General features: G+C 49.8%; 1 protein-coding gene across 2 annotated transcripts in view; it reads right to left on the bottom strand.

Moving 5' to 3' along the window:
• The window catches only part of LOC144762304 (exportin-5-like), a 2,548,278-nt gene that overhangs the window by 193,553 nt on the left and 2,340,828 nt on the right, over positions 1 to 13,897 (bottom strand). For both annotated transcript variants that reach the window (XM_078647452.1, XM_078647453.1), the window contains one exon: positions 6,596 to 6,733. In XM_078647452.1, the coding sequence (XP_078503578.1) occupies positions 6,596 to 6,733 (138 nt within the window). The remainder of the gene's footprint in view (positions 1 to 6,595; positions 6,734 to 13,897) is intronic.

Genomic DNA, 13,897 nt, shown 5'->3' with positions numbered 1-13,897 from the left:
GGTGGCAAGGGTGAAGCTGGGGACATTGATATCTGAACAATATCCGGTCCTGAGAGGGACGCGGCAGGGATGCTATCTCCCTCCGCTACTGTAGGCCCTGGCTATAGAGCCCCTGGCGGTTCGAGCGAGACTAGGAGGGTGCTTTGAGGGGCTGTGGCGAGATGCAGTGCCCCATCGAATCTCGTTATATGGGGATGATTTGCTTCTCTATCTTGAAGACACAGCAGGGGCGCTGCAGGGAGCGATGACTCTCCTGACTAGATTTGGACATTTCTCAGGGCTTAAGGTAAACTGGAACAAGACGAACCTGTGGCCGGTAAGACCGGGAACGGAGGCCCCACCACTTCCCCGAGAAATAAAGTGGGAACCCAGATGCTTCAATTATCTCGGGGTCAGGATCTATCACGACGCTGCGGATTTATTGGAGGGGGACATAGGGCGTTGCGTGAGGGCCCTAAAAGGAAGTATGGCATTCTGGTCCACGCTTCCGCTGTCGCTGATGGGGAGGATAGCCTTACTTGAAATGGTGGCATTGCCAAGGCTCCTCTATTATTTCCGGACGCTCCCCATTTGGGTTCCGCCGGCGTTGTTTAAGGAACTGAGGATAGGATTCTTGTGGGGAGCCGGTAGGAAGAGAATAGCTATTGATAAACTGATGCGTCCGAAACTGGAGGGGGGATTGGCAGTCCAGGACTTTGAACTTTATTTGGCGGCACAGCTGCAGGTCCTCACGCAGGCAATAGCAATGGAGTTTCGGGGACCAGATCATATGAGAGGCACGGGAATGCAAAGGCATGTCCTCTCGTACATAATCCTGCAACTAGCGCTCCTGCCCAGGGACTTATCTTTGGAGGAGAGTACCTTGAGGGCATGCTGGACTCGAAGTCAGCGACGAGCAGGTGTCCTCCACCCGTATGCTCCAGAGATCCCGCTGGGGATGCTGACTGCCCTTTCCCATGGGAGTGATTGGTCCGCCCTCGAAAACTGGGAACAATTAGGAATCCAGGTAGTGGGGGACCTATACGAGGAGGCATAATTGCTTTCTTTTCCCGCGTTACGGGAGAGGTATGACCTCCCAATAGGCGATTTCCTGATCCATGCAGCGGTGGTGGCGGCAATATGGAAACATTGGATGGAGGGGCAGGCTGAACCCAAGACAACCATGGCATGCCAGCATGTGGTCATGGCCTCGGGGACGTTTAAGGCAGTCACCTGTCTCCAATCCAGGATGCTAAATGAAGGGATACAACCATTGACGGCCCTGAAATCGAAATGGGAGGAGTGGATAGGTAGACCAATACCTGATGCGACATGGGGACATGTCCTCAGGAGGACTTGGAAGGGCACGAGAAATGCGAGACTGCAATTGATACAGTTCTTCGTAGTGCACAGGGCCTATCTGAATTCAGAGATATTTTCAGGCACGGGATGCAACCTGCCCCAGATGTTTGACGGACGGAGCGGAATTAGAACACATGCTTTGGGACAGCCCGAAGATAGGGGACACTACTGGGCGAAGGTAGGAGCACTATTGAATGAAGTAACGGGCAGAGAACTGACATATGACATGGCTACATGTGTGCTACTTTGGTTTCCCCACACGCCCAAAACGAAAATAACAAGCAAGTTCATTGATCTAGGGCTCATATTAGCATAGATGGAAATTACCCTACACTGGAAGTCAAAGGAGGGACCGTCCTGTACACGCTGGAAAAGCAGAACTTAGCAAATGGGCGGGAAGCGAGAGTGCGGTCAGACTGAGGCAGGCGCAGCGTACTAAGCATGAAAAAGCGCTTGAGCATGCTAGAGTATGGGAGTCGTTAGTACAGGCTCTGTCCGGCCAACGGGTGGATGAGGAAAACTAAAGCACTTGGAATGCAGAATAAACACATAGAGCTCCCAATACGTTGAGCACTCCTCACCAACAGCAACACCACACGAACAGCGCTCGCTTGACCTGTCATTCCCGTCATTTTGGGGAGGGAGGGGGGCACATTCATGACTGTGTTGGGATATTAATGAAGATATATTTGTTTACTGAAGATGATGTATAACGTGACAATTGCTATGTGATGGGAAAACTTCAATAAAATATGTTTTTTAAAAAAAAGGCAGGCAGGAGCGTCATCCGGTGCTTTGTATTTTTTATCAATCCGAGGCAAGATTGCAGGAAAGGAGAATGGGGTTTTCATGATTTTCACTCCCTCATTCCATATGTGACCGATAATGGCAATGGAGCGTGTTTGATTTTTTATCCAGACCTTTAAAATCATATAAAAAACATTCTGTTTTTTGCACCGGCATGGTTAGGTGAAACCTACCAGTTGCTCTCTCCATAATGGCGTGATATTTTATCTTAAGGATCACGCGCCTGCCCATAGGGATCATCGTCATCTTCAGATTCCTCTAAATAGTGGCTGGGCGGCAAAGGTGAAATGTGTGACACATTATGATAATATTGTCTGGTTGATGACAATTTAGAATTCAAAATCACACAAGGTGCGGTATAAAATCTGAGCGTTTGCCTCTCTGTGGGGAAGGTTCTAGTGGGTGCTGTGGCCTGATTGGCTGATTTCCAAGTTTGGTTCTTTTTACAAAAAGACTAAGATAGGCTAATGTAGTGACTTTGCTATACACTATAGTCTATGGTGTAATGTTATTAGGACTATATGTATATGTTTTATTGTACCGCAAGACTCCCACCTCGTCGGCGGGGATGACTCTGAGCATGTGAATCTATGAAAGATACCCCAATACTGGATAAGCTAGGGTCGCCCGGGGCCGGGCGGTGGTGCCTGGCCACGTTCGGATCTACAGGGGGATCTGTAGCGGGCCTGGACCAAGTGCCCAACAGAACGTCAGTAAGGGCCTCATTAAACGGCAGTAGAGGCTCCAAAGAGCTTGCCTGCAGTTTCAGGACCTCGGTGAAGAGGTTCGTCCTCATGGCCGCGACGGGGAGCTCAAGAGCCAAGGCCTTGGCCGCCCTCATCAGCACCACGCTGTAAGCAGCCGAGGGAATACAAAGCCAGTGTCGGGCGAAGTGTCCAAACCAATGGCCTCCCCTAGATCCACTGCCCAGTCCTGATACGCCTGGCACTCCCGTGCCAGAGGGTCCTCAGGCCCCTACCAATCCTCCTCGCCTCCCATCTCCTGATAGTCAGCTGCAAAGGATGGGGTCGGATCATAGAAGAATTTCTCTTCTCTCGGCGTTGAATGCGGTGTCGAGCGACGCCGGTCTGATGCCGGATCCGGACCGAGGGAGGGACCGGGGACGTCGTCGTCCGGGGAAGGCGTCGGGGGCGACACCCTGAGGGTCGGCGCCGGCGGAGGGGTCGTAAGGTCGACCAGCGGCGACCTGGATCCGGTGGGGCCCTACGGCATCAGGACCGAAGTTGTCGACGGCGCTGGGGCCGAAGCACCCGGCCCGCTTGGGCTCCCAGTCGGTGCCGCGGGGCCCGAAGGCGCCACAGCGGGACCCGACAAAGGAGAGAGCGACCTCATGGCCATGAGGAAGGCATCGATCTCCTCCGGCGTCGCGTCCAGCCCAGGGACCAGGCGGGTATGGAGCTGGCAGGGGCTCCTGCGGCTCTGGCAGAGCCGCGTGGGCTGTGTCGCCCGAACCCCCGACCGTATCGTGCGAGCTTCGGGGGGAGTCGGAAGAGCGATGTCGTCTCTTCGACTTCTTGTGCCTCTTACCTGAGGACTTGGAGCCTGATGAATGGTGTCGACTCGCCGAGCTGCGATGACTGTGGCCCCGCGACCGGTCCTTCGACCTCCTCCTCGACCGTGAACGCCGCATGGCCGACTGCCGGAGCTCGAGGCGTTTACGGGACTGCTCCCGCCTAGCCTTCGACGCCAAGGCTCGGCAGTTGGGGCACGACTTGTCGTCGTGGTCGGCCCCAAGGCAATACAGGCACCGACGGTGGGGGTCGGTAACCGACATCAGACGGTTACAGTCAGCACAGGGCTTGAACCCGGGTATCCTACCGGCCCCGAGAGTCTACCGACTCAAAAAAGGACCCAAAAAGGATCGAAAAAGTTAGTCAAAAAGTGACCAAGAAGTACTGCTTTTTCCGGATCTGCGCTTGCTGGCTCGTAAAAAAGAAGAACGGACGTCAGCGCGCGAGGACGGCGTCTAAGTACTCCGGCGATGTCATCCCGGCGCCAACGATGCCGACAACAGATGCGGAGCCGCAGAAGACGCCTACCAATGCGCAGGGGTACTGCTATGCAAAACTTTCCGGATCCAGTCTGAGGCCTGGGGATATTCTAAGGTAAGGAATCTAACACTAACCTGTTTCTTTCAGATATGCCGGACTAGGAAGGCTTAGAGGCAGATGCTGCAGGGGCGGGTGTGTACTGACCCTGCCGGTGTCCCCCGGTATCACCATGGCGGTAACCCCGTCCGTAACCGTGTTGAGCCTAAGTCTGCGGCCTGTGGCTGGCTGGACGTGTGGGGGGGGCTCCTCCCTTGGCCATGAAAGGAGCGAGAGGCGGAAGTTTGCTGGCGTTGGCCTAGGCCCAAGGACTTGGCCGTAGCTCTGGAATCCTTGAAAAGCTCAAGCGCACTGTCTGCCTTGTCGCCAAAGAGGCGACTGCCATCAAAGGGCATGTCCATGAGAGCGGCCTGGCCATCCCCCGAAAAGTTGGCGGACTTCAGCCAGGCGTGGCGGCAAACTGCCACAGTCATTGCAATCGCCCTACCCAGCGAGTCTGTGGTATCGAGTTCACACCGTAAGGAGTAGCACGCTGCGTCCCGCCCTTCCACTAGGGCTTAGGTGAGCTTTGCCCGGGCCTACTGCGGCAGCACTTCCGCAACCGTATCCCACAGAGAGTGGGTGTAACGGCCCAAAAGGCAGGCGGTGTTAACAGACCGCAGCCACAAACTCAGGGAGGAGAACAGTTTCTTGCCAAACTGATCGTACCTTTTGGATTCCCGATCCGGGGGAGCGGTCGGGAATGCGGTCTGGGAGGAAGAGGCCTGGATCACCAGGCTTTTAGGGGTGGGGTGAATGGACAGGAACTTGGGGTTGCCCGGAGCCGGGCGGTGGCGTCAGGCGACGTTCCGATCTACAGAGAGGCCTGTAGCGGGCTTGGACCAGGTGCCCACCAGAACGTCAGTGAGGGCTTCATTAAATGGCAGGAGAGGCTCCGAGGAGCTTGCCTGCATTCTGAGCACCTCAGTGAGGAGGTTAGTCCTCTCGGCCGTGACAATGAGCTCAAGAGCCAAGGCCTTGGCTGCCCTCATCAACACCACGCTGTAAGCAGCCCCCTCTTCCATAGCCACGGAAGGAGGGGAGACAAATCCAGTGTCGGGCGAAGTGTCCAGACCACTGGCCTCCCCCAACTCCTCTGCCCAGTCCTGGCTTAACTGGCACTGCAGTGCCAGAGGGTCCTCATACCCCTCCCAGTCCCCCTCGTCATCCATCTCCTGATAGTCAGGGAAAAAGAATGGAGCCGGGTCATAGTATTGCTCACCCATCGGCGTCGAAGACGGCGCTGGCCCGACGCCGGACCCGGACCGGGGACGACTTCGTAAGGAAGGCACTTATCTCCGCCGGTGTCGCGTGCAGCCCAGGGACCGACGGGTATGGAGCTGGACGTGGCGCTTGCGGCTCTGGCGGAGCCGCATGGGCAGTGTCGCCCGCACCCTCACCCGTTTCGGGGGGAGTGGGAAGAGCGAGGACGCCTCTTCGACTTCTTTTTCGAGTGCCTCGACTTACCTGAGGACTTGGAGCCAGACGAGTGGTGGTGGCTCGTCGAGCGGCGATGACTACGGCCCCGCGACCGGTCCCTCGACCTCCTCCTGGACCGGGACCTCGAGCGGCGCGGGGCCGAATGCCGGAGCTCGAGTCGCTTACGGGACCGCTCCTGCCTAGCTTTCAAGGTTAGGGCCCGGCAGTTGGGGCACGACTTGTCATCGTGGTTGACCAGAGACAGTAAAGGCACCGGCAGTGGGGGTCGGTAACTGACATCAATCCTCACACGGCTTGAACCCAGGCATCCCTACCGGCACAGCGAGTCTAAGGTCGACTCGAGAAGCGATTCAAAGTAGATCAAAAACTTAGTCAAAAAATGACTAGGAATACTGCTCTTCCCGGATCTGCGCTTGCTGGCGCAGAAAAAAACACTGACGTCAGCGTGTGAGGGCGGTGTCTAAGTACTCCGACAAAGTCATCCCGGCGATTACGATGTCGACGACAGATGCGGAGCCGCAGACGACGTCTACCGACGCGCAGGAGTACTGCTACGCAAAACTTTCAGGATCCAGTCTGATGTCTGGGGATATTCTAAGGTAAGGAATCTAACTAACGTGTTTCTTTCAGATATCATCTTCTAGCCAAACACATATTAAAAAAACTTCACTGCCAAGGGATCAAGCACCAGTTACACTAGATTCAATCTGCTCACCTGTTAAGCAATCAATTTTCAGTGGCTAAAGTTGGCATGTTAATGTAGTATAAAACACAATTTTTAAATAAATCCCTAACCAACCAAGGCCTACATAAACACGTTATGTCAATGGCATTTAAGTTACCTACCACATCTTCACTGTATGGTCTCACTCCGTCTTCCAGACACACAGACAACTTACCAGAGATTCGTAAATCTGGAATCCAAGCTGAACAAGTGCATCAATGTACGTAGCATGACCTGTGTGTTCTCGTAAACCGTTCAGTACCATGGTGAAGAAATATGTCACAGCATCTGGAACAAGTGGTTCATATATCACCTATAACAAGAAAAATTAACATGACTGAGACCATGCTAAAATGTTCAGGTCATTCTAGTATCCATCACTAACAATATGCCATATTTATTACACAGTGCAATCCCATGAGAACAAGTTACCTGACTTTGGCACTGTTCTGTCTGCTGAATATTCGTTAATTCCATTCTCTGGCGCAAGAATCTATGCAGATTTTGTTTTTGTTTAGCAGTACCCATCACGGTCACCAGTGGTGCTGCTTCAATTCAGTAGCAGATTACTCAGGTCAGTCTTTCAATATATGGCATCTGTTTATCCAAACAAATGTAGACGTTCGTCAGGAGCGTCAAACAAGTTTGAGTGGGAACAAAAAACACCTGATTCAGCCAGGGAGAGGAGAGTGGGTGATAAGGTATCTGCGGGTAGATGCAAATCCATCAATAGAAGTTTCTAAAGGTTAAGTGGCTTGTCTTTTCTAATGTATACAACTTCCCAGAGACTCCTCATCTGAATTACTTCCTCCTTTTTTAAACTGGTGTGGTAGACAAAAGTCTATGTAACTGCTGGGACGGAAAAGTCCTCCGCATGGTAACATACATGCACCCCTGCCCTGAGTGCCCAAACTGTACTGATGTCTGGATCTCTAATGCTGATTTTTGTTGTCATAGGCAAACATGGATCATGAAGGTGTGCCATGACAAGGGCCTGTCTCAAGGATTGAGATCCTTCTGGACCAGGAGGGTCACCCACACCGGTACCTTTATAGTGGTGAAACAATACTGCCTCTATCAGGAGTTAAGGGAACAGATCCTTTTTAACCTGTGCCGCTGGAGTGAGACCTACAGGCTCACTCCTTTAACCCCTTCAGCGCTAATGACAAGGGTAACTCGTCATGGAGTTTCCATTGATTTCAATGGAAAGTCAATGGGCATGATCGGCATGCCTTAGCATCCAAGTGGTTAAAGTTCCACTGCTGTGTGCTCAACTCACCCCTTGGCAGACAACGGTTTGGTGTGCAGCGCATCAGTGGTGTACCTGTGCTGGGTGTATGTGTGCTTGGTGGGGGTACAATACAGGAATAAGGAAGTACTGTGCAGTACATGCATGTTGATTGAATGTTCTCAGTGTATGTGTACTTGTGAGTGGTACAATATATGACTGATGTAGTGCTATGCAGAATGTGCATGTTAAATGCACGTGCTGGGTGTATTTGTGTCTGTGAGTGGTACAATACATGAAGGATACAGTGCTGTGTAGTGTGGGTACATTAAAAGTATGTGCTGGGTGTATGTGTGCCTGTGACTGACACTACATGGCAGACTGTTTTATATATTGGGAGACCAAGGGTCACATGATGAAACATGAGAAGAGGTAGAGCAATCACCCCTCTCCGACCGATGTGTATTGCTGCACTCCTGTAAGCTGGGTGGGACACTTGCGAGGGCTCCCATGGTACACTTCAATGGGTGATCTTTGATTCAGGGAGGGGTCACAAGGAAGGGGCCTGGACACGTCTAAGGAAGGAGTTGGGGTGGTTGAGAGAATCAAAGAGTAGGGCTTAGGTTCTAGGCTAACCTTTTGATGAATAAGTTATATACCTTAGGTAACCTCTTATCTAGTAGAGACTAGATCTAGCTGAGTTTTCTTCCCTTTAAATTATCCTCAGGCGCCAGACAGGATACAGAACTTTTTCTACAGCAGTACCTCTATGCGTCGGTAGAGGGTGTCGAACAACTCCGTACGACGTCGTCCACCAGATATGACATCGCCAGAGTCCATATAAGCCCTCCGCTGATGTCAGTTTCTTCTGAAATTACTTTCCGTGCTAAAACTTGGAGCCATGTATAAAAACTGCAATGGAAACAGTGTGCCCAAAAAGAATCCTCTTTTTGAAAGACGCTGATATTAATTATTGGTTGTTAGTTTATCTTCTCTTTGTAATAATAGTTTTTTTTTTACCAACGAAAGGCACAAGGGTGCATAAGAGAGTTCTGGACGAAAAAGAGAATCAGTTCACAGAATGGGGAGGATGAGTGGGTCGGTAAGGAATCTGCGGCTAGAACTCCTACAGATAAGGTGTTACCAAAGGTAAGTAACTTATTCATCTGATAGAGATGTCTTGCAGCAGATTCCTTACCTTTGAATGAGATACCCAAGCAATACCATCCTGGAGGAGGTGCTGCAAACCCATGCCAAGAAAGATCCCCGGCTACACTATCCGGTCTGCATAATAAAAGGAGATATAGAGAGAGAGAGAGAGACCACTTGGGGAAAGCCCATACAAAACCGAATTTACAGCTGTGCAAAAACTTGGAAAAAACACGATGGCAGAAGAATAAGACGAGGGGGAAGAACAGTCCGTATATACGTAGCACTACAACACACCCCCCCTGAAGGTCAACTGGCCCAAGAGACTGAGGCAGAAGGCTGAGGACAATAACTAAAACTACTGGGCCAAAGCTACTAGCCATAGAATGAGGCAATGCAGGGAGCACCAACCAAAAGCTTAGAAAAGCATTGCGAGGAATAAAAACAATCATGGCCATAAACCACTTGAGGTAGAGGAAACAATTTGAGAGAGAAGGAAGCCCTCTGGGACTAGGCAAAGGAGAATCTAAAGAAACAAACCAGAACATGGACTTAGAGCACCTCAGGTAACGTGGAACACATGAACACTCTTTCGTTATACAATCATTTCAATCCAGAACAAGGAGTAAATGAGGACGCGTGCACATTTGAAATGTTTATTTTCTAATGCAGTGTTCTCAAGCGCAGTATCTTAGCTAATACAAGCAAACATATTATAAGAAACAAAGTAATCAGCATAGTTACTAGTCCATAGAATACAAAGGGTGAAAGCATATTAAAATGCTAGAGGGAAGAAGGCTACAAGACACCTAATTCTCACCCTCCCTTGCTAGTATAATATATTATATCTAAGAAGGTCTATTTGGGTTTTAGCAGGGCGGCCCCATACCTCAGATCCTAGTGGTAAGGGATCACATCATCTTCCACCAGCTCTCTGCATGCGAAGCACCATCAAGTGTGTGTGTAGGCTCTGTGCAATGCAATATAAAACGCGCCTAAAGCCAGAATCTGGCCGCAGCTGCATGTATGTTATGTCTAGGAACGTGCGAAGATCAGACCTCATAACAACCACTGTGTCGAGATATCCTTGAAGGCTTCAAAACTCACTGTACAGACACAGCTCACCAAGCAAAGCTGATATCAGAGCAATAACATATTATTCTCATGTGAAGCAAAACATTCTACTAGGCTCAAAGCTAAAGTAACAATTATGTGTCGTGTGCAGAAGCAGCAGAAAGGTAAAATGGCGTTTAAACTCCTAATAAGCTCATGCTAACTTAACACAGTGTGTAGGCAAAGCATATCTATATGACAGACTTGGGTAGAAAGCAAGAAAACACTGTGCATTTACCAGCATAGAACCAAACAATGCCAGAAAATAAGATGCGTCTTAAACAACCAGGGACCAGAACCAATCATCGACAGAGTAAGAAAGCAAGAACAGACCATACCTTTCAGGCCAGGCCCATCACACTGTATGTCACTCGGAGGTGACAGGTTAAAATTTGACACCAACTGGCACCGCCCTATAACAAATCACCCAGGAAAGAAATGAAGGAGACTATCCACAGTCAGACTGAATACGGGAGGAATAAGACAACGGTATAGCAATCAGGGATTAAGGTTTCGCTCCACTCAGACTATCCCAAAAAGTAGAGCAGAGTCAGCTTAAGAGGTCAAACAGATATTGACCACCGAAAGGCATTTTCACCAAGGCGGACTGAACAGCCACAGAAAAGCCAGAGGGGAGTAGCCAGGCACGCTGGCAAAGAGCTTCCGAAAGGGCCAAGGCCCGTCCAACAGAATCTGTGGTATTCATGCCAAAAGGAAAAATGGAACTTCACACCTTTACAAGTAGATGATGTCGTTGGGATTGAACGGTTGGGCTTCTCACTTCAAGAGGCTAAAGGTAGGCTACTCACAGGGGTGGTTTGTGATAGACCCCCAGGCGCAGACACCCAGTTTCAAGATTTGTTTAACTCCATCACTGACTTGAGTCTAACTCATTCGAGAATGATTGTATTAGGGGACTTTAATTTATGGGAAAACTTCAGCCTAGATAACTATCTGAGAGACTTAATTTACATCAAATGGTACTATAACTGACTCATCGAGGAGGACATGTACTAGATCTCCTGTTTGCGAACCAGGCTGAGACTGAAGTGGTCGACATTCTGCCTCAAAGCTGGACCGACCACTCTTTAATTCATTTCTGTATCAAGACACCTGGCTCAGAGGACAATAGTAACCAGTCATTGACCTATTGAAAGGGAAGAGAAAGGGCCAAGCTGGTGAAAAATAGAGCACTGCCGATTTTTCAGGATCAGAATTTATTTACTCCCTCAATCTCTGTAGGTGAAAACTATCAGGCTTATTGTAATTATATAGCAGGAACCCTTGATTTAATAGCTCCAGTAAAACGTCTCAAAAACAGGAAAAAAACTTCTGCTCCATGGTACAATGATGAATCAAAACAGCTACGGGTACCATGCAAAAAGGCCGAGAGGAAATGGAGGAGGGCCTACTTAGAATCAGACAAGAAAGCCTTGAAATTGGTACAGGCCCAATACAAGGAGTCTACTGCTAGGGCCAAAGCAGATTTCTACGCTAAATCTATTTTGCAAGCCCCAAATAGCATAACAGCACTTTTTAATAAATTTAGGGATTTATCTGGTCCTGCTTGCACAAGCAATAAGGTGGTAGCATCGCAGAAACTCTGCGATGAGATTGCCACTTTTTTCGAGGAAAAAATAATTACAATTATTGGAGAACTACATCCTAGTGGTTCGGATGATTTAGCCTGGAAGTTAGATGCAGAATCCCAGATAGATACCTCTCTGGATATTTTTCATGCCCCCACGGAAGATTCTTTTAACCAGCTTGCTCAAAGTGTATCCTCGGGTTCCTCATTAGATCATTTTCCACATTAAATCTGGAAAATATTTGGTCAAGAAACCTTTCCCTGGCTATGGAAGATCTGCTGTCAGTCGCTGGAGGAAGGAGAGGTACCAGAGGTATGGAAGCAAGCAGTAGTAACTCCCTTGCTTAAAAAACTATCCCTGGACCCTACTAATTAAGCAAATTTCAGACCGATCTCCCTACTGCCATACCTGATTAAAATCTTAGAGAAGGCAGTTAGCAAAGGTCTATCGTGCTACCTTGAGGACACCTTCTTGCTGGACAGGGACCAATATGGCTTCCGCCCGGGACAGGGTCCCGAGACTGCCCTGCCAACCGTAAGGGATAATCTACGAATGCGTGCTGACAATGGGAACTCCGTTTCCTAGTGTTATTGGACATGTCAGCCGCATTCGATAGGGTGAGCCATACCGTGTTAGCGGAGAGACTGGAAAGTATAGGGGTTAAAGGACAGGCCCTGCAGTGGCTACTATCCTATCTGTCAGGAAGACAACAGGCTGTGTCTCTGACACCGTTCACCTCAGGCATGTCCCCAGTACATCATGGGGTAACACAGGGCTCGGCGTTTAGCCCAATTCTGTTTAATATCTAACTGCGCCCTCTATTCCCCATTATTAAATCTAATGGGGCAGACCTGATCAACTATGCAGATGATACCCAACTGGTGTTCTCCCTGGAGGGGAAACAAGCGGTATCTATGGACACCTTCCAGGAGTGTATGCGCCAGACTGCTGGTTGGCTTAGGAAAAATTTCCTACAGTTTAATGGGGGGAAAATAGAGGCGGTGTACTGTCCTGCCACCAGAGTGTCTCGACATCTATCGGTGGAGTTCAAACTCACCCCCGAGGTCGAACCCCTGATCCCGGCTAAAGTGGTGTGTAACTTGGGGGTCATGGTGGATGAAAATCTTCAAATGGACTCGCAAGCTAACAAAACTGCCAGTGTTTGCCTCTCCCTGCTACGGATGCTACGGAAGGTTATCCCACTACTTCCAAAAGACACTCGATCTCTCGTAGTGAGAAGTGTAATCTTGAGTAGGCTGGACTACTGCAACTCCCTGTATTTGGGGTGCCACAATACATTGTGCAGGGGTTGCAGAGAGTCCAGTCTATGGCAGCAAAGTTGGTGCTAAACAGACAGCGTAGGTCCTCCACGACATTGGCCGTGACAGATCTTCATTGACTACTTATCAAGGAGAGAATCTGTTTTAAATCTCTCTGCATTGTATACAGGGCAGCAAATGGCCAGGGTCTTGTTTGTAGGAGAGTAGGGTCTGCTTCCTATAGTCACCCCCACTTTTTGCTTTTGCTTTACTGGTTGTCGACTTAGATGTGGCTGTGGGCCTGCTAATCAGACCCACAGCCCAGATGTACTCTCTCTAAATTCACACCATGTACTCTAGGTACATCCACAATTGGGAATTGGTTCACCTTGTCAGCCCCTGTAGAAGTGTACCTTAGGTACTCAGGGCATAGGTGTAACCAAGGCCTACCAGGGGCTGCAGCATGTATTATGCCACCCCTGGCTGGCCACTCAAACTGACACAACTGGCTGATCACTCAGCTGGGGCAAGGTTGTGTAATCACCTCTTGCTTAGGTATAGTATTCCTATATCTACCCTTAAATATAGACACACAGTAACCTATAAGCCACTCCTATTGCAGGCCTTAACAATCCTGGAGGCAGAGTGCTTGGTTATGTGTGAGATGGTGCTCTAGCTTGAGTTGAGCCTGTCTGCAGCTTTCGGAACCATGTCCTTCTAGCTGTTCTATGATATTGCCACACCATATACTCTTAAGTGCATTATAATCCTCGCGGTTGAATGCTAACTTTGGTCTGGCTTTATCTAAACATGTCATGTAAGGTGTCATACGCTTTCGAATACTACCCCCTCGCCAATTCTGCCGACGGGGGTAGCATTCCACCCTTCTAGAGGGAGAAGACATGTTGTTGCTGACTATCCCGGTTAAAGTTAACCAGAGCCCCAGCGTCACACAATGGACGCTGCTGCCACAGACACAAGTCTGACCTCCTGCTGCTGGGAGTCCTTCCAGTCACGGAGGTTTGGACAATAGGTTTCCTGCCTGGAGAGGTGCGAGCACCTCCCCAGACAGGACTTTGTGTATTGGGACAGGGAGGGCTGAATAGATTGAGACACTGCCTGAGGCACACTAGGTGCTC

The sequence above is a fragment of the Lissotriton helveticus genome, chromosome 6 (assembly GCF_964261635.1).
Source record: "Lissotriton helveticus chromosome 6, aLisHel1.1, whole genome shotgun sequence".
NCBI classification, from domain to species: Eukaryota; Metazoa; Chordata; class Amphibia; order Caudata; family Salamandridae; genus Lissotriton; species Lissotriton helveticus.
Note: the sequence above shows the minus strand (reverse complement) of the source record. Positions and strands in the feature narration are given on the sequence as shown.